The sequence below is a fragment of the Zosterops lateralis genome, assembly GCF_965231275.1.
Source record: "Zosterops lateralis genome assembly, chromosome: 13".
In the NCBI taxonomy this organism is placed as follows: Eukaryota; Metazoa; Chordata; class Aves; order Passeriformes; family Zosteropidae; genus Zosterops; species Zosterops lateralis.
Genome location: NC_139773.1, coordinates 17094728 through 17115331, shown reverse-complemented (window position 1 = coordinate 17115331; position 20604 = coordinate 17094728). Strand labels below are relative to the sequence as shown.

The window sequence follows — 20604 nt, the reverse complement described above, 5'->3', positions numbered from 1 at the left end:
AGGAGGATGTATGTCATTTTTTGCAATATGCTCACAAGACCTGGGGGACAACCAAGCAGACATCCTGCCCTAGGCACTAAAATGTCACTTGGCAAACTAATGAGAGGTTTGGAGAAAGAGTGTCCCCTCCAGATCTGTCCAGGAGAGACGTGGCACCCCCAGGGCTGCCCTGCGCCAGCAGCCTCAGCGCTGTGCCCCGAGGTGACGGACAGCTGTGGTGTGAGCAAACCTCTCTCAGCAGGACTGTCTAACTCCAACTTAAAAACTGAGCTTCTGTTTCAAGTCAGATTTTCCCCTGATGTGCCTCATCCTGCCCAGAGACAAAAATAGAGGAAGTGAGAAAACAGACCTTTATTACCAACTGCAATCCCCACTGCCCAGCAACCAGCTCTACGCTCCCTGTCAGCCTTGCATAAAGAGAAAATAATAAAACCAACAGCCCGCACTGCCCACAAAATAAAATATAGACAGCATGAGCCTTTATGCAGCTCAGTCACCACGTGTCTGCAAGCTGAGCAGAGGAGAGCTGCAATCCTTGTCCTAGACACTGTCTAACCTCTGCTCCAGGTCTGAACGTGCTTCAGGAGGTGACCACAACCGTGTCATTAGGTAACCTGGGTCTCCTGTCTGTCCTGCTGGATAGGATGACCCCTTTCCAGGATTCCTCCTTATTTACCTACACATAGTAGACCATTTGTAATTTATTTTTTTCCCTGCTGGAAAGGAAAACAAAAGCCAGTGGATTCAGTGGTGAGGATAATGCAATAGTTCCATCGAGGTTAGGCTGCCAGGCTGTGTGCAGTTGTGGTGAGCAACATGAGGAGGGCTACAGGCTGCTCCTGGCATTGCCAACCATAATTACCCCTAACCAGATCATGGTTACACCCTGTTCCCTGCAACACTTGGGATTTCCAGACTGAAACACATCTCAGGCAGATACTGAGGCTGTTTCTATCCCTCCTAATGTCCACAGAGAGGCTTAAGGGGTCCCAAGTCCACACAGGACTGCTTATGCAAACCTGGTATTTAACAAATTATTTGGATGAGCCAAAGTAAATAGGTAATGGGGACACCATGGAAAACAAAGGAGCAGTTTTAGCTGAAGGAGCACGTTATGCCTTCACAGTATTTTATGAGGAACACATTAGCCCTGAGGGAAAAGTGAGAGGAGACAAATCTCATGTCATTATATAAAAGATGTATCAACATCTCCTCAGACCACCAGAGACACCCACCTTCACCCCATCCACAGACTTTAAGAAGTAAGGGTAAAATGTGTCTAAGTGTCTCCTATCTCTTCCCATCTCCTCTTTCTCCCTGCCCTGCAACAGCCCAGGGCAGCACTGCAGTCTCCAGCACTGCAGTTCCCTAGATGCAGCCAAGAAGCACTTGGACAAACAGAGCAGCACTGCTGGCTCTCAGCACATCCCTAGGGACAGAGCAGCACCTCCCTGCTGGGCACTTGCTGTGACACTGGAGCCCCAGAGTCTGGGCTCCGGGGAGCACGTTCAACCTCTGGCATATAACCCTGCAATCCGATCTCCCCCGTTCCCATGTGGGCCATCCCTTCCCGCCTCCAAGGCTCCCTACCCTGGGCACCAGCTTAACCCACCTGCTCTGAGCTGTTAGCTGTGCTCAAGTGTGCTTCTCTAACATGGAATTTATCTGCAGTTCTGGGATGCTGGCACAACCTGCCTGCCTAGGAGAGGCAGGGTCAATGGGATGAGAACCTTCTGGAGCTGCTGTAAAAACAGGCCACAGTCCAGTCAAGCATTAACCCCCAGGACCGCTCCCAAAGCCGGCGGCAAAAGTCCAGCCAGGAATTTGAAAGGCAGTGAGATGTTCCCACAAACAGGCCAGCCCTTTGGCAGATGGGGGCAGGAGGGCCAGGGCAGCACAAACACAAGCTCTCATAAGGCCATAAAGAGCTTCTGTTTCCCGACACAACTGCAACAGCGGCGAGGCGGAGGCAGGGAAAGCAGCAGTCCTGGGCCACGTGGCAGGTCAAACCACCGCCCAGTTTGTTGGCATCCTCCAAAGTTTAAATACGCTTTGAGCCAGCAGTGAATCATCCCTGGCAGGTAAGAATGATATTAATTTATGACATGCCAAGTGCAAGCAGATCTTTTGGTGTCAGTCCAATGGTTTTAGCCTTATTAACACACGGCGATGGCTCAGGTTGCAGCTGTGCACATTAAACTCTGGCAAGTGGCATTTTAAACAATGACAAACTTCAGAACAATCACTCCACACATGGAGCCAGGCCAGGCAAAACTGAAGGGTGGCAGAATAAAGGTCAAGGGGGGGAACCTGTTTGTCTGGGACAGGAACAGGTGGCCCGCTTGGGTTGTTGCAGGGTCTTTAAACTGTCTGAAGGACACAGTCAGGGATCATTTTAACCCATTAAGCTGCTTAAGCCTTCCCTTACACCAGTTTGAACTTCAAGAAAGCATTAAATCTTAAAGAGCTTAGTAATACATCTTTAGGAAAGCTCTCCCCTGTGCTTATGCATCCAGAGTGCACATGCTGCACTGTGGACAGGCACATCCTTCCTGTGACAGCAGGACCTCTCTGGCAGCTGAGCCAGATCTGAGCAGCTAAAACACAGAAAGCTTTAAAGTAAAGCCCTGCACCAGAATGTCACACTGGAACACAGACAACAAGGAGAACATGTCCCCATCACCACTGTGCCACTCAGCAGGCCTGAGGACACTGTCAGAGAGAAAAACATCTCACCAGTTCCTCCCTCACCAGCTTCACACGGGACATGGAGCAAAGTGTGGCTGCCAAGACCTTGGGTTGTGCCCATGGAACTCAAACCACATCCAGCAAGGAGGGCTGACACACAGTGACTTCTGAGGGCAGCTTCTTACCTTAACACCCAGGCAGAGCAAAGTCAGTCCAAACCATTCCTGCCAGCTGTGTTTGCACCAGAAAATAGGATGATGGAGACATAAGAGACATTTTCATGGCAGGAAACGTAAATATTCCATGCCATGTTTCAAAGCTGTATTTCTCAATTTAAAAAACATCAAAATAGTTTTTTTTAAAGTGTCAAAAGCCAGATGTTTCAGAATAAAACAGCAGAATAAGACTTGACATGTAACAATGTTTTCCAATGCAGTGCTTCCAAACCAGTTGTTTTCACAATTTTTCATTTGCCCCATCTCCACCCTTATCCTGCTTGTGAGTCTTATCCTTGCAAGCAGAATTTTTATTTTCCAACCAGGTACTTCCCAAAAGAAAGAATTTTGAGCAATAAATCAGATCTTGTTAAATAAATACAAGGATTTAGCTACACACGAGATCTGATCCAAAACAGAACAGGGTGTAAATTTATAAAGAAATAGTTCTCTCAGATTTAAATACCAGGTGTGTGGATATATTTATTCCCAAATGAAATTAAAAGAATTAAATTCTTTCATAACAAGGCACTTTTATTCTGGAAGAGGAGCATCCACATATGAAATTAATCAAGAATAGCTAAAGCCACAGTAAGGTCTCAGGCTACTGACTGTAAGTGAAAACAGTAAATTCATTCTGCCTCTCACATTTTCTTGCTACATAACACACCAGATCCCCCTGGATAAATGTTCCTGTAAGTAAAAGACCAGTCCCAGCATGTCTGTGAACACCTCATGATAATACTTCAATGAGATGGACTGGAATCAATATTTTTCATCTTGGCAGCTCGGGGCCAGCGAGCAGGAGCTGGGCAGGGCTGGCAGCCAGCGCGACACCGGCGCGGCGGGGAGGGCAGCTGGCACAGCACTGACCTGGAAAGACATTTCCAGCTACTAGGTATCAGTTCCTGCACCATCTGACCCTCCTGGAGGGAGGAGGGAAAAAGGAGATAATTAAATAGAGGTTTTCAATTCAAACCTTCTCCCAAATATCTTTATAGGGATCAGACAGAAATTTGGCTACTGTTTAGACTGAGCTACCGGAGAAATTCAAGCCCCCATGTTTCATCATGGAGGCTTAAGAGCCAGGATTAGATACTGCTAGATCTAAAAATCTGATACAAAGTACTGATTTAAAATAAATTAATTCATTAATTCAAGTTAGAGATCCCTCAGTTCATCTGCAGCCAGAACGGAATATGTATTTGTGATGCAGGTAAATGTGCAGAAATGTGATTAGGTGGTACCTCTGATGGAACACAAGCCTGTGTCACTGTGCAGGTAACAAACTGCTTTAATATTGGTCATAACAGGACCACAGCAAGGATCTGTTTTCCAACCAGAGAGTAGAATATTTTCTGGTCAGGAGTGAGGACTGAGGGAGGAAACAAGGGCTATTATTTACAACTATACAGGCAGATACACTGTGAAGAGTAATGAGCGTGTCAGAAGCATAAAATCAATCTTAATTCTACAAAGATGTAAGATACAACTAAACTCCCTATTGGGCAGTTCCTCAGTTTTTACAGAAACAAAGATACAGAACAGTAAGTTGTGGATATAGAGAATACTTAATCTTGGTACTTTTAGACATGGGGTTCTCTACTGCCTGGACAACCCACTGTTTTTCATCCTACTTTAAAAGGAGCACTTACCTGGAATTCATGTAGGAGACCTTGCCAGCCCTATTCCAAGCCAGGCTTTCTGAAGAAAGTTAAAGCTGTTTTTCTTGGTAATTCTTCTCCTCATGTATCATCTCCATTGATTCAGCTTTTTGCAAAATGAAATTGGAGAGCCAACAGAGACACAGTAAAACTAAAGGCGGCCAAATTCTAGTCCACGCTCAGACTGCTTCAGAATTTCAGTGCCAGCAAAGCAATCACAGTTATCACAAACTGACCCAACAATATTCAGCTTGATTCTTCTAACTGCTTTAACAATAAAAATCAATGGTTAGAACTCTAGTACAAAGGAAACCTAGTAAGATTGTAATAATAGCTACAAGTGCAGAATTTTAAGAGTTCAAAGCACAACAAAACCAAATCCGGGCATATTTGATGCAATTAGTTAATATTTACCCCAGAATAAACACTGGTTATCTTCTTAAATTTATTCTTTCATGAGATCCAGGCCATGTCATCAGCATCTTCAGATCATACTTGCATTTTATGATGAATTATGAGCTCTCTTTCTCATTCCTAAACAAACTGTTAGTGCTCCCAGTGGACCCTATGTGCACCAAAATGGAATTTAACAATGCTTTTCTTTGCTTTCTTAATCAAATAGCTTGGTTTGCTGTTATAATAGTGCACTTAGAGAACATTCATAGTGCTGATCAATAAACACACACAGCATTGCTTTTTTCATTACAAGCAAGCTTTCTCAACTGATTTTGAGAAAAAAAATTAACCCTCCTAATAACTTTGCGAAGTTCACAGCAAATGACAGCAGAACACCTTGGGGTGTCCTGTGGCAGGGCCAGGATTTGGATGATCCTGATGGGTCCTTCCCAGCTCAGCATATTCTGTGATTTCATGGCCAGTCCTCATCACATGGCTGCAGTCATATTTAGCACCAGGCCAGGGCTCCATGAGTGGCAGCTTTCTCTGGCAGAAAGAGCCAGTCAATATTTACATTCCTCATGAACATACAAAAGAGCATCAGGGTACTTGAGAAATTAGCCCTTGATTGCCACTTGGAAAGCATCATCAGAAAGTCAAATCACTTCAGCACCTCCAACAACAGAACCGTTTTCATTCTTGAGACTCGAGATCTCTCACAGATGTGTCAAGGTCTTTGCCTGGGAGCACGAGAAGTCTGAAGGGCATAATGGGTGCTGAAAGAGCCTGACGTGAGGGGTTTATTATTTAGAACGTGAAAAGATAAAAAAAGCATATGGTCAACTCCTGCTTTCTTTCTTGCTGAAGCAGCAGAGAGAAATCTGATAGTCCTGAGCCAGCTATAAGGAATACTGGTGGAATTCTTCAGTGTAGGACAGAGAGGGTTCTACTGCAACATTAAATTGTTGCTGAAGCTGGGGGACACAGATGCAGTGGGTTCAACTTGGTTCTCAAGTTCCCAAAATGTCACCACATAGAACAGCCCTAAATCTTGGCTTAGAAGTCAAAAAACATCCAGTGCCTTTCCAAGTGAGATCTCAGCTCCTCTCATTTCCTGCATACAATAGCATTATTCAGCCACTGAAGTTTCCACTTAGCTTGCATTTATGCCAAGTACTTTTAATTGCAAAGGAAAAGGATGTTAAGCTCTTCCATTTCTTTCTTTCTAATTCATAAGGGACACATCAGTGCTTGGTAAAAGTTATAGGTTAAGGGTTGTTCTCCCATTTATTTAAGGGACTTACATCCTCCTCCTGCTGCCAGGCAAAGAGAGGTTACCTCCATTGCAAGGGTAGGAAAAGTTACCTTGTCAGTTGTAAAATACAAAAAGGGCAAATAATTGTAAACTAACTACCAAACAGGCTTCAGGGAAGTCTGGACAGCACCTAAACCTGCAAGGTTTACAACTGATCTGAGTCATCCTGGCCACCACAGGTCTCCCTGAAGAATGGATACTGATACTCACCCAGTACACTCATAGAAATCCCGACAGCATTCAACTCACAGAACTCATCACAACACGGAGAGCAGCAGCTTTGACTGAAGCAAAATGCTGCATAGCAAGGAATTAAACAACTGGAAAAACAGATGCTTAATTTCTACTTATTTTTGGCAGTCTTGTTCCTATGATATCTTTTAAATGAGGAAAAAAAGCTGCTGAATGCTGCTTAGTAAGGAATCCATGAACCACAGCCTCATCTATGGACTATCAGGGTGGCAGCACAGCCCTACAGAAACTTATTTTCCTTTTGATCAATCCGTGGAAGGGTCTGAAGTAACATTTCCATATGGGTTTTGTTCCTATTATGCAAGATCTGATGAACTACATTGTCTGAAACAAAGGGATAAAATTAATTGAAGTGGTGTTTTGGGCTTGGGAGTGTTTTTAAGTGTCTTCACCCCACCTCTTCAGCCTTGGGACAAGAGACTTATTAGCTAATTACTATGCAAATGAACTGAAATGTAAATGAAGTGCTACATTCTAACATAGCTTAATAGTCCCAGGAGCAAGAATTTAGTTAATTTTAATGAACGGTAATTCTATCCAAAAATATAGTTTATTAACAAGCACATACAATAATTCGCACCACTAACTTTAAATAAACCATCTAGCAAGCTCACCTTCGCACTAAGTGACATTTGGTTAATACAGAGCAAGAAAGCAATGCACATGTGCTTTCCACAGACTCAGAATGAACCCAGTTGCAAAGCAAGTTTGAGTTATAATCCAAAAAAGGGCACATAAAAGCAAAAGCAATGAAGACTTCACATGAACGTTGCCATTTCTTTCCACCAGACCTTCGGTCTCTTACAAAATAGGTCTGTAATACAAAAAAAGTAATAAAAACTCTGGATTCAATTTATTCAGCCTCTTCCATCACAAGTTAACTATAACATTTTGCAACAACATGAGTGGTATTAAGAGGGAGGTAAGAGGCAAAGACAGTTACATCTTGGAATTATGGAAGTGCAGCTGCAGACAGAGCAGCAGCCACAGATTCTGGTGTTGACCCAGTTGTTGCAAGAAATTCAAAGATGGTAACGCACATTCTTCCCTCTCATCAATTAAAACTTGAGCCATCGTCCACTGACATCAGGGCAAAAGTTCTTCTGTTATCAGTGGTACTCTGGTGGGGCCAAAGTGGCCTTCAAAAGCCAGTTGTCCTCTCTAGTGACAGGTTTGTCACTCTCCAGTCTTCAGCTGGGCTGTGATGTCAGTAGAACCTGACACGCTGCTCCCACACGGGTGTTAGAACAGTCCTGTGCTCCCTTCAATGCCAGAAAAAGGGATTCAGCAGAATTCAATCTGCAGGAATTGGAGCCAACTTGGCAATAAACAGCACTGCTCTGCTCAGAGCAACATCTCAACCTCACCACAACCAAGTAAATAGAAGGTTTGTAAAGAACTGTGGTAAGAGCCCAGGAGAAGCATCAAAACAGAAAAATACACATTTCTTTATATTAGACCTTGCTCTTTGCACAGGAAAGAGCATTTCTGATCCTCTGAGGGATGATGAGGAAGGTTCCAAAGAACAGTGCTCTGAAGGTAACAGTGTCCATGGCAAAACCACTCAAAAGGATTTTTAAACAAAGCCAGAGATTTCTTCGTTTCCTTCATGGCAGAACAAAAAGCTACCCCTATATAGGGTTTGAATTTTATTAACAAGATGCCTGTTATCACAACTTGATCAAAAATTATGCTTGTGATCCCTAATTATAATGGGAGTTAATCTTTACTTAGAAAAAATTTATAGCAGTATCAATGGGTTAAGGACTTACTTTATCTTGTTCTTCTCCTGCACCTTTCTCTTTGTAATGCCTTGAGAAAAAAAACTCAAAAACTTTTCCTGCTCCCACCCTAAGTGAGGAATTAAGATCTACTGTTATGACAAAAAAAACTTTTTAAATGGTCATTTTTTTCAACATCTGAAACCTGACTTTTTGTAGTACACAGAAAAAATTACCTCGGTGGGAACTAACCTGACAAACCAGAGCAAGAAATCAAAAATTACCCAGAAACAAACCAACTGAAGAGAAATCCAAGCATTGTGGCACCTTGAAAAACAGTGATGCACGGATCAATCAGCAACAAGCTCCCTCTCCCCTCTGCAATTTGCATAGCTGGCTCTCATGCTTGCTGGTTATGAAATACTCATACAGCAGAACAACTTTAGAAAAATTTGGACAAGTGAGAATGGAGTTATTTTAATCTAGAAGAATATCACCCAAAGATACAGATGAATACAAACACTGTTCATACAAAAAAACCCCAAAAAACCAAAAAAAAACCCAAAAAAAACCCCCCAAAACATCAAACATGAATTTAAGCTGCATTCTCAGTCTATATATTGGCTTTCCCCTTCTTTGTTTTATAAAAATAGGGTATGACATTTCAGCTTCAATTGCATGTTTAAGTCATTTATTTATTGAACATTCCATTCTTGAAATATCATCTATTAAAGTATTAGTTAAGATTCATCCTGCTTATAGAACAGGCTAAATTTCTCCTGAACTGCACTTGGAGACAATAATAAAGAGACTGATACAGACTCAGTAAGAAATAATTAGATTATGGGAAGAAGAAAGAAATAATAAATAAATAATTATAATAATAAAATCAAGCTTCACTCTTCTTGACTCCTAATAAAACAAATGTCTTTTAGGTGATCACAACCAGATTTAACTCCAAAATAGTATTTACAGACTGAATTCAGATATAAACTGTGATTTCAAGTCTACAACTTGCTATAAAAAGAGGACAAAAACTTCCAAGAAAACATCTCCTTCAAAGACAGAGGAAGCCACAGTAAAAATAATACTGGAAATTCCTGATCAGAGTATCATATAAAAATTAACATCTGTAGCACTACCACAGCTTTTATCATCTGGTTTTAAAAAAAATGGATTCTGTCCTCCACTTGCACATTTCTGATACAGATATAATTGTATGGGCCATTTACATCTCAGCTCTGAGGTACCAAGGAGAAAGATAAAGCTGAAGGTGGATTTTGGGCCTGCTGGGATTCCAACATGGAAATAAACCTGGGAAACGACACAGACAGAAATCCAGGAGCACCAAGGCTGCTTGGACATGGCTCTTTCCCCTACTGCAAAGCAGATTTAATAAATGGGATTTATTTTAGAAAGTTTCACAATTCTTAAGCAGTAGATGATACTTGCATTCCTGAAGGATTAAGTTCTACATTTCTTAATGCTAATTCAACTCTCTAAAAACCAACTCAATAAAACCAGGAAAGATTTTTACAAGTAACATGCACAACCTAAAAATTACACCCTCAAAACTGCCTTTTTGGTACTCTTTTAAGCTCTTAAGATACTCTATTTATTGAAGAGATGCCAGGAAGCCTGCAGAGGGAACAAATGCTTCTTTGGCAACAGGAAAACATTTTAATGCCTCCTGCCTTCAAAGTACGCACACCTCACCACAACATATGCTAATACTCTACCAAATAACTCTCTTTATCTTGCCATTTTTATAACAAACTGTTTCATTCATATCTATTTCAGCTTGTAACTACCTACTGCACAGAGCAGTACACTGTTCTAAATCAACAAGTGGTTTATACCTAAGAAATAGAAAGTAAAAAAAAAAAAGAACAAAAATTATATTTAAAAATATTATATATTCAAAAACAAATCAAGAGGGGCTAATAGTCTATAAACTGTTTCAGTATAAAATCAAAATGTTTAGTCACATAGGCATGTTGGGCCTTTTTCCCATCTTTTGTTCTTTATTTAAAATGAACAAGATGTAGCAAAAAAAGATTCCCACAAATATGATAGTGAGTTGTAATTTGCACCAAATCTGCCATTAATGTATGAAAACGAATATCCCAAATACCTTCTGTGCAGGTATCCATATGTGCAAATATACCTGTGCATGGAAATACACACCTGCTCCTGGATTTCCAGCCTTCTCCAAGGCACAAAATCCACTGACACACTTGGAGAAATCAGCCAAATGCTGAATCTAGAAAAAGATCAAGACCAGCTCTTTGCAGATCTGCAACTGTAAACATGTAAGAGATATAAAGATTTACTATCATATTACTAGTTGGGTTTTTTCCAAGGGAAATTGATACTTAAAGTTGTCTTCTTCTTGAAGAACTCGATGGAACAAAAGGAGAACTATTTCTAAAAATAAAGCAATGAAAATAAAGAAAACACACCCTCAAACATGCTGGAGCAAGAGCCCTTAGTGTAGGCATCAGTACCAGCCTTCACTGAAACAGGATCCTCAGACTCCAGACATATCCTAGTTACTCCAATTAAATCACTGTGGTATTTAATGATACTAGAAAGAAAGATCTGCTTTTAGCATGTGGATTTAAATACCACAGCGAACTGTCAAAGACTTGGTATACAACTGGGATAACTCTGCTGGGGTAAACACTAAGATAAGAGGGAGAAAATAAGGCTGAATTCTATGGAAAAGTCACTGGGATCCATCAAAGGTTTCTGCAGGCTTACAGCAATACACCTGATTGCAGCTGTAGAGGGGAACAGGATGGGGATGAATAAGTGAAAATTTGTTTGCCATAACTAAACTTTTTTTTTTTTTTCCTGTTAGAGGAATGCAACTGCCCCAAATGATGCAATGGGTCAACCTGTAATCAGGCACATTTGAAAACTACTGGAAATCCTGAAGTCAGAGCTCGTGAATGTGTTTGGTTTGTGTGCTGCCTCGGAGAAGAGAGAAGTTAATACTTTTAAAAGCTCGGTATTTACACTTCTGAAAAGTTCCTGCAGTTCTTCCAGATTTGATAGGGCAGGATTTAAGTGCCTCAGAGTGTTCCTGACTGGGCACTTCTGCTGCTTTGGCACACACACACACAGTATTCCAGTACCAAGGAGACACGGCATCGAATGCAGCTTTACACTGGCAGCACTCCTGAGGAGGTTGAAATGTTTATCAACTCAGTAGGTCAAAAGTCTGCAGACACTGGGTGGAGCAGCAGTATGCCACAAAACTAACAGTTGTCCTCCTAGGAGAGAAAAAAAAAAGGGGGGGGAGGGGGGGGAAACAGTTGTCAGTAAAGCTTAAAGCTCCTGCTGGCTCCATTCCACACAGACAATGTGCTGGTTGGTAAAATACGGGATTAGCCCATCTCCACAGCCCAGAAAAAGCACAGGTTCATTAGCTGTCTCTGAGTGCCTGACACCAAGGCAGGGGCTCTCAAAACCTTCCTGGTTTCTTATGCACTGAGTTTAGAGCAGCAGTGTGTGGTTTTTCTCTCTGAGCAGGGTGTGGCTGAGTGTCACAGCCAGCAGGTTTAGCAGCTGACAGGAAAATAGCTGGGCAGCCTCGGCCCTGCTCGTGTGTTTCTTAAATTACTGCTTGTAGGCATGAAATGACTGAAGGCCAGTGTCCTCCCTGGTTAGCAGAGTGAACAAGCAGATCTTCAGAAGGGATGAGTGACAGGCAGTGCTGTCCCACCATGCCACGCAGTGCAGCAGGGATGGCACTGTGCGAGTGTGATCCCAGCCCCAGTGACCCTGCCCCTGCCCCAGCCTTGGCAGGGACTGAGATATCTGCCTTAGAAATGTTCAGATCTGTTTTCCACCAACACAGAAATCACACTTTACCCAGTGCTCATGGCATCTGTGCTTTTTCAGATACAGAAATCCAGTCCAACTCTTAACTCTCCTTCCCTCTAAGAGGATACAGAATGTGATACGGAAATCCAGGCAGGAGTTACTGGCATGGATGTGGCATGTGCTAATCAGCGCTGTTCAAACGCCCAGGATCTCTACCCTGTGTGTTTTCATGGTCACTTTAAGCTCTTTAGAACAGAAACCTTGTCCTTCACATCTTTCTAAACCAGCTATCACACCTCCACAATTCCACATAATCTTACCATGTCAAGTGCACAAGCTACAGAGATAAGGATGACAGGCTGCCCTGTTTAGATCTCATTTTCTGTGGATTTGCATCAAATGTCAGCTACTTAAGACTGGATTCATTAAAGGCATTTTGCAGAACACAGCACATTCTTGTCTAAGGGAAGGAATAACTATTTTTGAAACAAGTGAAAACCATGCAGAAATATGTATTTTTAATTATTGTATTTAGTATAGTGTTCTTCCGAAACAGCTCTAAAGTATGTTTTTGTGGAGTCTTAACTTTAAGAATTCCTAAAGGTATCTACTGATAATGTCTATCATCTTGTAACTGTAACTTCTACAATGAGCAATGTTTAGCAATTAATTACAAAGTAGTCCAAACTCTCCCACTGTTGAATTATTTAAGGTAATAGATGGATTTAGTGACTAGCCAGTAGTTTCCCATCATTTTCTTAGAAAATTATCCTGTTGAATGTTTGAAAGAAATTCTTTATAGCATGATTATAACATCTTATGACTAAGAATATTATGACTGTAATATGGAAGTAAATTATTTCACTCAACATGAAATCCACTGAATTTCGACATATGAGTGAAGTGTAACAGAGTGGCAAATTGAAGTGTGCAATCTCTGCAATCAGATCTTTCTAAGAAAGATGGCTTTTCCAAAATAGCATTTATGCAGCCCTCTGGCTGCTGCCCAGATTTGGCATACCTAAGTTGTTTCATTTCATAGAGCTGAATTGCTTACAAATCAGATGCTTCTCATGTTACAAACTCACAGCAAAACAGGCTGTGATAGAGCTGTGTAAAACAGGTACCATCAACCTGAGTCACCCATTAGTCTCTTTGCTTTTATTAAAGATCTTCCTGCTTGAAAAGCAGTTTCTTATTTTTATGGAAGATAACTATCAAATCAATGGATTTCAGCAGGCCAGGAACTAAGTGGTGTTGCTGCATTATACAGACACCAACAAATCATCTCAAAAACATTCATTTTTTAGAGCACCTTTCTTTTCTGCCCACCACCTTTAGGTATATGCTTTCTAATTAATGGCTTGACTTGAATTCTGTAACAAGAACCTATCACCACTTTTGCTTGTTTAACTCCAAGTGACTTAGCTTTAAACCTTCTTTACTACTTTTCAAACAGTATGAGCTGAAATTTCTCAGACGATGCTTTTCCATTGCAGAAAATGGATTAATTGATATTATGGCTCATGGAAGGCTACAGTATCCACTCAGACTCATAAGGATTAGGGGAAGAATCCCTACAAAGCAATCAGGGCTCACCTTAATGGTATTTTGCATCTTTATCTACAAAAAGACAACATTTCCTGAACCATATCCCCATTTTGAGTCCCTTCTATGCTTGTACTGTCCAGTAGGTCAGCAAGTCTGTGTGGGCTTGTGTACTTGACTTGTGAATCCTGCAGACACTTTCCCAACTGCTACAACCATAAAACTGAAGTATTATTAAACACGTGTATTGCTACAAAATGTATGTTCCTATGCAGAATGTTTCCACAGCATATCTCAAGTTAATTAGTGTGGAAATTAAAACAAGAGTATTTTACTGCAGAACATTTTAATTACGCTCCAGCTTTAGAGCTTTTTTCCATCTTTGATCCTGCAGCACGTTTTGTTTGGTGGTGGCAATCTGAAGTCAGGGTAGAGACCATCAGGGCAATTACTGGTGGTAGGTACCACTTCCTTCCCAGGGCACAGAACTGCCAGGCGTGTGCTGCACCACCACAAACAGCTCAATCCCATCCTATCCAAACCCTTTCCTGTCTTACACCAGGCTGAGACAAGCATATCTGAAGACCCTTTTAACAGTCTAACAGCAGTATTTTGGTTGACTCATGAATAAAATATTTGTCAACTTAGACATGCAATCACAGGCCAGGGACTTTGGATCTGAAATGCTAAGTTTACAAAAAAATCCTTAAGATAATGCTTTGTTCCATAAGGTGTTTTTCTTCCTAAACGAAACCCCAGTGTAATTTCCTGTATAATTACCCTTGATGCAATCCTGCCATTGGAGTTTCCCTCAAGGGAAAGAGCTTTGGGTAGACAATGGTAAACATGGGCTGGCTGCAGCGGTGGCAGTGTCCCAAGGGACAGTGCAGCAATTCCAAGAGGCTTTTGGGTAGTGAGATTGGAGTCAGAAAGTTTAAATCTAGAGAAGAAAAGAAACAAAAAATATTTGTAATAAAATGACTGCGTGATAAAGTAAAACACAAGCATGATCCATGAACAATTCAGAAAACAGCTGCCTCACATTCTTAAGGTTTTGTCAAAACAACAATGAGGTAATGCAAATTACCACAATTAGAGTGAGGCACAGAGTGCTTTCCATGTCTAAATTCAAAAAGTTGAAGTTAAATGTACAAGTTTAGCATCTGTGGGCATAAGTTTAACTGGGCTAAAATACCCAGGTGAAAATATTATAGTTTGGGCAAATATTAGAAAGGATTAAAAGATCATGAAGGATTTTGAGACACAGATATGATCTAGACAGATGTTTAGTAACTAATAACAATACAACACTATGAAAAAAACATCAGTAGCATTTCATTAAAATATTTCAGCAACCAATCCAGCAGGATAGCTAACCTCACTACAAAGCCCAAACTCCACCATCAGCAAAAAGAGATTTGCAATATTTGGAACTACTTGAAATTCAATCCAGCCCAGCATAATTCTCACAGGTCCAACCAAAGAGACCACTCTAAAAAGATCGATACATCCCTCATCTGTTAAGTGTTCCTCCACAGCCTACATGGTGCCATAATTTTCACCAAAAGGGACTCCAGGGTCATTTCCTGGGAAAGAGCCATCACTTTCCCAGGCCTGGCCCAAGCCACACAGTGTTTTATAAATTAAACCCCACATGCTAATCTCTATCTAGAAACTGAGAGACAGCCAAGACAGGTGAGTGAGTTTAGGTGCTGAGTAATCAAGACAAGATGCAGTCCCTGATAAATCAGTTTTACGGTATCACACTGGTTTCAGCTTTCAAACACTGCAAGGTTGAAGCCCAGACAAAATGTACCACCAGCAGCCCCAAGGAGGGGACGAGCAGGACGTTTGCGTCAGAAAGAAAAGGTCACACTCTGCAGCCGAGGAAAGATTGAGGAAAAGTAGTCCAGTCACTTCTGTCACTTCCCTAGCAGCTGCCAAGTATTTAACAGCACTCTTGAAACTGCAAATTTAGGCAGTGACAGATGAAATCTGCTACTTTAATCATATGTGCCACCTGCTTCCCCAGCACAGCATCATCGTACACCTGTCTGACACAGGCACTGCTCCTGCTCACTGAAACTGGGCTGCTGCAGTGGGAATGGCCACAGTCTTTAATAAGGTCACTCAGAACAGGACATACCTAGGGGTGTGTGTATATGGATAGATAAATCCATCCTTTTCAGGTTCTGCATCTTGGCTGAAATAGGTATAATTCTCACAGCCTCGTATAAAACCGTTTACAAAACAGTCCTTAAACTGATTTTGCAATATCACCTTCCTATTCCCAAACCAAACTTCACTGGCATCTTCAGGAACCACGTCCACACAGTTAGATTCTAGAAATGACTGTGCAAGTCACAAGTAGGTGAGAAAAGACTGACTTCCTTGTACACTTTTCCTGGCAAAGCAGTGAGGATTTACTCCAGTGGCCAAGGTACAAGAGACCCTTTCCATAACCCCTCCACTATTCCCACTGGAACTCTCCACTCTTCTGCTTTCTCCTTTGACCTTTAAAGCTGAAAACTCCTGAGATAGCATCAACACTGGGGAGTCACAACACATCCAGATCTGAGAGGATCTGCAGGTTATCATCAGATATTGCTAACTCATGTGATTGCATGATGCAGAACCAGATGAGCCAAGGGCCACTTTAGAGCAGAGAGCCTGAATTGGGGCAGAACTAAAGCAGCTCAGCTGTCACGCTGTGCTGAAATGGCCGAGGGCTGCTCGCATTTCTTCTGCCTTATGTATAACAAGTCTGCCAGTTTAGGAGTGTGCTGCCTGGCAAGGAGTTGCATTGTTGGCTGATGCATCTGATCTTGCCTCAGGAACTGTATTTCTCATCTCCTATTGCCATTAAAGAGTTTCTCCTGAAAAAAAAAAAAAAAAGCAGCGTCCTTCTTCATACAGGCTTTAAGGAAGAAACCATTTATAAGCACCACTTGACCTCAGAAAGAGTCTTTGGAACTCTGGTTTTTGATATTGGACATTTTTGTTCTAATGCGGCATTTCAAACTTAATTTGATTAAATAAATCTTTTAAAATATAAATCCTTGCCCAAGCCTTTGAAGAACTGTTAGAAATGTTCCTCTCACTGCCAGAAAACGCTTTCACTCCTTCTGTAATCTGAAGAAAGCAGAAATTTCATACCTTTCAAAAATCTGTAGTAGGTGTTATAGAGAGTCCTCATGGCCAGTTCTTGCAAAGGCAGCACATGATCTGTTTCTGTCCCTATAGATTTCACCTCTGCTGGCAGGAACACAGTTAACTGGCCTGATGAAAAAGAGAGCAGTTTCACCTCTGAAACTTGAATTGGAGAACCACAACTAGAAGGACACAAGACATTTAGAAAGTGGTTAGAAAAAAAATAATACAAGTAACTTTATGGGGAAACCCAGATGACCAACCCAAAGCAAGCCTGATACTGTTCTCAGTTGAGCACCCCTCATGGATTCCTTGCAGAGAGCAGTGCATGGTGGGGTTGACCTTTAAAGGTCCTTTCCCAAACTATTCTGTTTCTACAGATTCCCACCTTCTGTGATGTGCTAGACATGGGACATTTGGAGGAATTACTCATCAAATAACATAAAGAAATGAGAACACAATCCCAAGGGGGTGAACCAACCATGCTACGTGCCCATTACTTTGCCCATGTGACAATCTCTTCCAGCCTCTTGTTAGTAAATACTTTACTGAGGAGAGCAGTTTCATACCCAAGTTTGCTTCCTGTGTCTTGGATCAACCAGTTGAAAACAATCACGGATTTCTCAACCATAAAACATGAGGCAAACTCCAGCCCCCAAAAAATGTATTTTAAATGCCACTGGGTAATTCTGAACTACACCTTTCCCCATCCACGGAGTTCCCTTGGAGGGCATGGGGTGGGTAGATGAAGGAAAAATAAAAACAACAGCCATGCTGTAGTGGGAAGATATCCTAATAAGTCTATCAGCCTTGCCCTTCCCAAATCATATATGGAAAGGGGAGGTTGTTTGGATCCAAGGAGAGAAACTTAGCTTGTAGTAAAAATAATAACTCTTTACGTGATCCCTGTTGCAAGTGATCATACCAGAGAGACACGCATAGGAAAATTCTACTAAGAGGTTGGGGAAGTCAACAGGGGAATTGGAATTGTTTATGACAACTGAAATTTGAAGCCAAGAGCAACTTGTTAGGGCCAGTCCTAACAAATGGAACAGAAACACAAATTTGTCAGCCTTCCCAGATATTAGACCTAAAACGGAGGTAACCACTCTCAACCTTATCAGATGTGAAAGAAATTTCTTAGTACTCCTCTGACAACAAAGAATCTCATTTCTTCTGATTAAAGGAGAAACAGCCCAGAGAAACAACCAAAAAAGAGCAGCATCAAACAGCAAGTCAATAAGCCTCTTGCTAAATATTTAATACTTTCCCACAACCCATTAGTGAGGTTAAAATCTAAGTGGGAATTCAGAGATCCAGTATTCCAACGATCCATTCCCAATGAGTTAGTTATCACAATAAATAAATCCATAATGTTGTCTTTTCAAGCTGAATATCCCCTTACCAACCTCACTAAGGAACAAACCCATGAACTCACTACAGCCTCTGCAGTTCAGAGCTGGCACATTTGCTCTACTTTATGTAACGGGTGAGGCTATTAATGCCACACAAAAAATCCATGGAGGTTAAAAATTGGAATAGAGGATGGTCTAAACAGCTGGGGAAAAATAGGAGCTGCAGAAGAAGCCTGGTGGATAAATAAGTGAGGGGAAAAAAAAGCTAAGACCACCTATTGGCTGCCTTCAACAAGACTGACAGATCCCTAACTGGGGACTATGAAATCCAATCTGTAAAAAATAAGATCAAAATTTATTTTGAGTGCTGAGATCATCACCTCTCATATAAAAGACTTTTTTCAGTCAGTCTGACTGCAGGATGCCCAGACAGAGATTCAATACTTACACAAGGCAATTTATATTCTATTTTCAGAAATCAAGCTTTATGTCAGTAACAGCAGCTTGTCAGATTTTATTCTCCAGTGGAGGGCCAGACAGAGCACTAAAGCCTGGATCTTCAACTCTTGCCTGACCCATGAAAACCTTAGCCTGGTTACTAATGCTTTCTTGGAAAGAACATAGAAATTCTTCACATGACCATTATTACACAATTTTGAAGTCTCTCAGCACATTACCAAATAAAACCTTTGGTTTCTTAACAATATATATGTGCTCTCCCCATACCGAAATGTTTTCTTAAAAATAATCTGTAATGTTTCAAGACAGTTTCACAGCAAAGATAAGGATCTGTTTGGTGCACAAATACAAGTATTATTTTTCTTCCTAAAAATTATCTCTTTTTAAAATTCATTATTAAGGAAGAAAATCACTTTTTCCTTCCACAGAGGCATTACAAGAACCAATTTCATTGCAGCACTTGCAACTCCTTTAGTTTCTTCTGTACTAGATTTTTAAGACTAGATTCTATAATTCTGTACTAGATTTATAATATCAGAGATACTAGCAGGTGGTCTTACCAGCACTGTATATGTAAGAACAGCAAAAAGAACTGGTAGGATCTTCACAAAGATCAGTGCAAAGATAAAATTATTTTAACTGGGTATAAGATGAAAACTTGAAAAAAAACCCCAAAAAACCAAAACCAAAAAAAAAGAAGACATGGTTGTTGCATAAAACCACCTAAAATAGGCAGGACCATCTCCTCCATTATCCTTACTGGTTTTGGTCACGATCAATACAATTTCTGTTAAATTTAAGGTCAATTTAATCTCTGTCTAACAATTTACAATCAGTTCTGAAAGAAAAAAGGCTAGAATTTATCTTTCCTGAAAAACAAAATTAGTAAAAGCTTGCGAGTCACACAGTTCAGCAGAACTGTAATCCAACTGCAAGTATTTAAATATCACCAACCAGCTGACATGAGAATATTAGAAAAACCTTAAAATGCCAAGACTCAGCATCTCCCATATTGCAGCAGAGTGCAGGCTGTAGAGAGGGAATTTATATTTAATGCGAGATCTGCTGAGAGTGAGCATACCAGAAATTTATAATTAGATGGTAATGGGGACAATCCTCTTCTGATCAGTTTTACACCAGTAAGGCTCCATTCATCAGGGGTGCTGATCCTAATTTATGCCAGTGTCAGGGCAGAAAGAATTAAGCCAGTGTCCTACACAGACCACTTTTTTTCTTGCATTCTAACCACAAACATGAGACAGCCCAGGATATTTTTAAAATCCACATGTAAAAATAAACCTGTCAATCCATAACTCCTAAAAAAAGTCACTTCAGTTAGTAGGTACCAAGAACCTACAAGAAGCTGATACTGGGATGTAAAATGAGGGAAGGAACTACACATGACTTCAAGATGTGACCCACAACTTACAGAAATGTGAGCACTTAGAAACAAAGAGATGCTGCAATATATTAAAAATTAGTTTTGGAAACTCTGTGAAGCCTACTCTTTTGGCCAACTTTTAAATTCAGCTCTAGGCCTTACATTATTATTACAAATTATTGCAGAGTAACTTCACTGTTATGCCTTAATATTAAAATAGTCAAAAGTCAGCAATTAACACAGAAGATTTATTGCAAAAATAAAACAGAGCTGGAAGCTGCAGTAATCCCCCAAGTAGCACCAGCTCTGAATCAATCACAGATACACAAAACAGTTGTATCATACAGGAGAAGTTTTACAAGGACAGGTACACAAGACATCTGAATTAATTCATACCTACCCACTGCAACCAATGACTTTATTATACAGATAAGATGGGAGGCCCTTCAGGTGAATATTGTTATCCACATAAACATACTGGAGCTCTCGAGAACGACCTAAATCTGGGGTTAGAAAACAAGAAAAGTCAAGAGGAGAAAGGATGACATAATGACAATTATAAGCAATGCAATTCTCTTTAAATATAAATAAGCTAATCAGACTCAATGTAAGCAAACATAAATTAGTAC

General features: G+C 40.8%; 1 protein-coding gene across 10 annotated transcripts in view; it reads right to left on the bottom strand.

Annotated features, from left to right (window-relative positions):
* Positions 1-3797: 3797 nt before the first annotated feature.
* The window catches only part of LRRC28 (leucine rich repeat containing 28), a 54662-nt gene continuing 37855 nt past the window's right edge, over positions 3798-20604 (bottom strand). For 2 of the 10 annotated variants that reach the window (XM_083870902.1, XM_083870903.1), the window contains 4 exons: positions 20376-20478; positions 16787-16962; positions 14411-14570; positions 5534-11529 (listed from right to left, as the gene is read on the bottom strand). In XM_083870902.1, the coding sequence (XP_083727028.1) occupies positions 11457-11529; positions 14411-14570; positions 16787-16962; positions 20376-20478 (512 nt within the window). In that variant the 3' untranslated portion in view covers positions 5534-11456. Of the gene's footprint in view, positions 5508-5529; positions 11530-14410; positions 14571-16786; positions 16963-20375; positions 20479-20604 lie in introns of those variants that run through there. The other 8 variants (XR_014591058.1, XR_014591060.1, XR_014591062.1 and 5 more) reach the window with 8 other exon arrangements.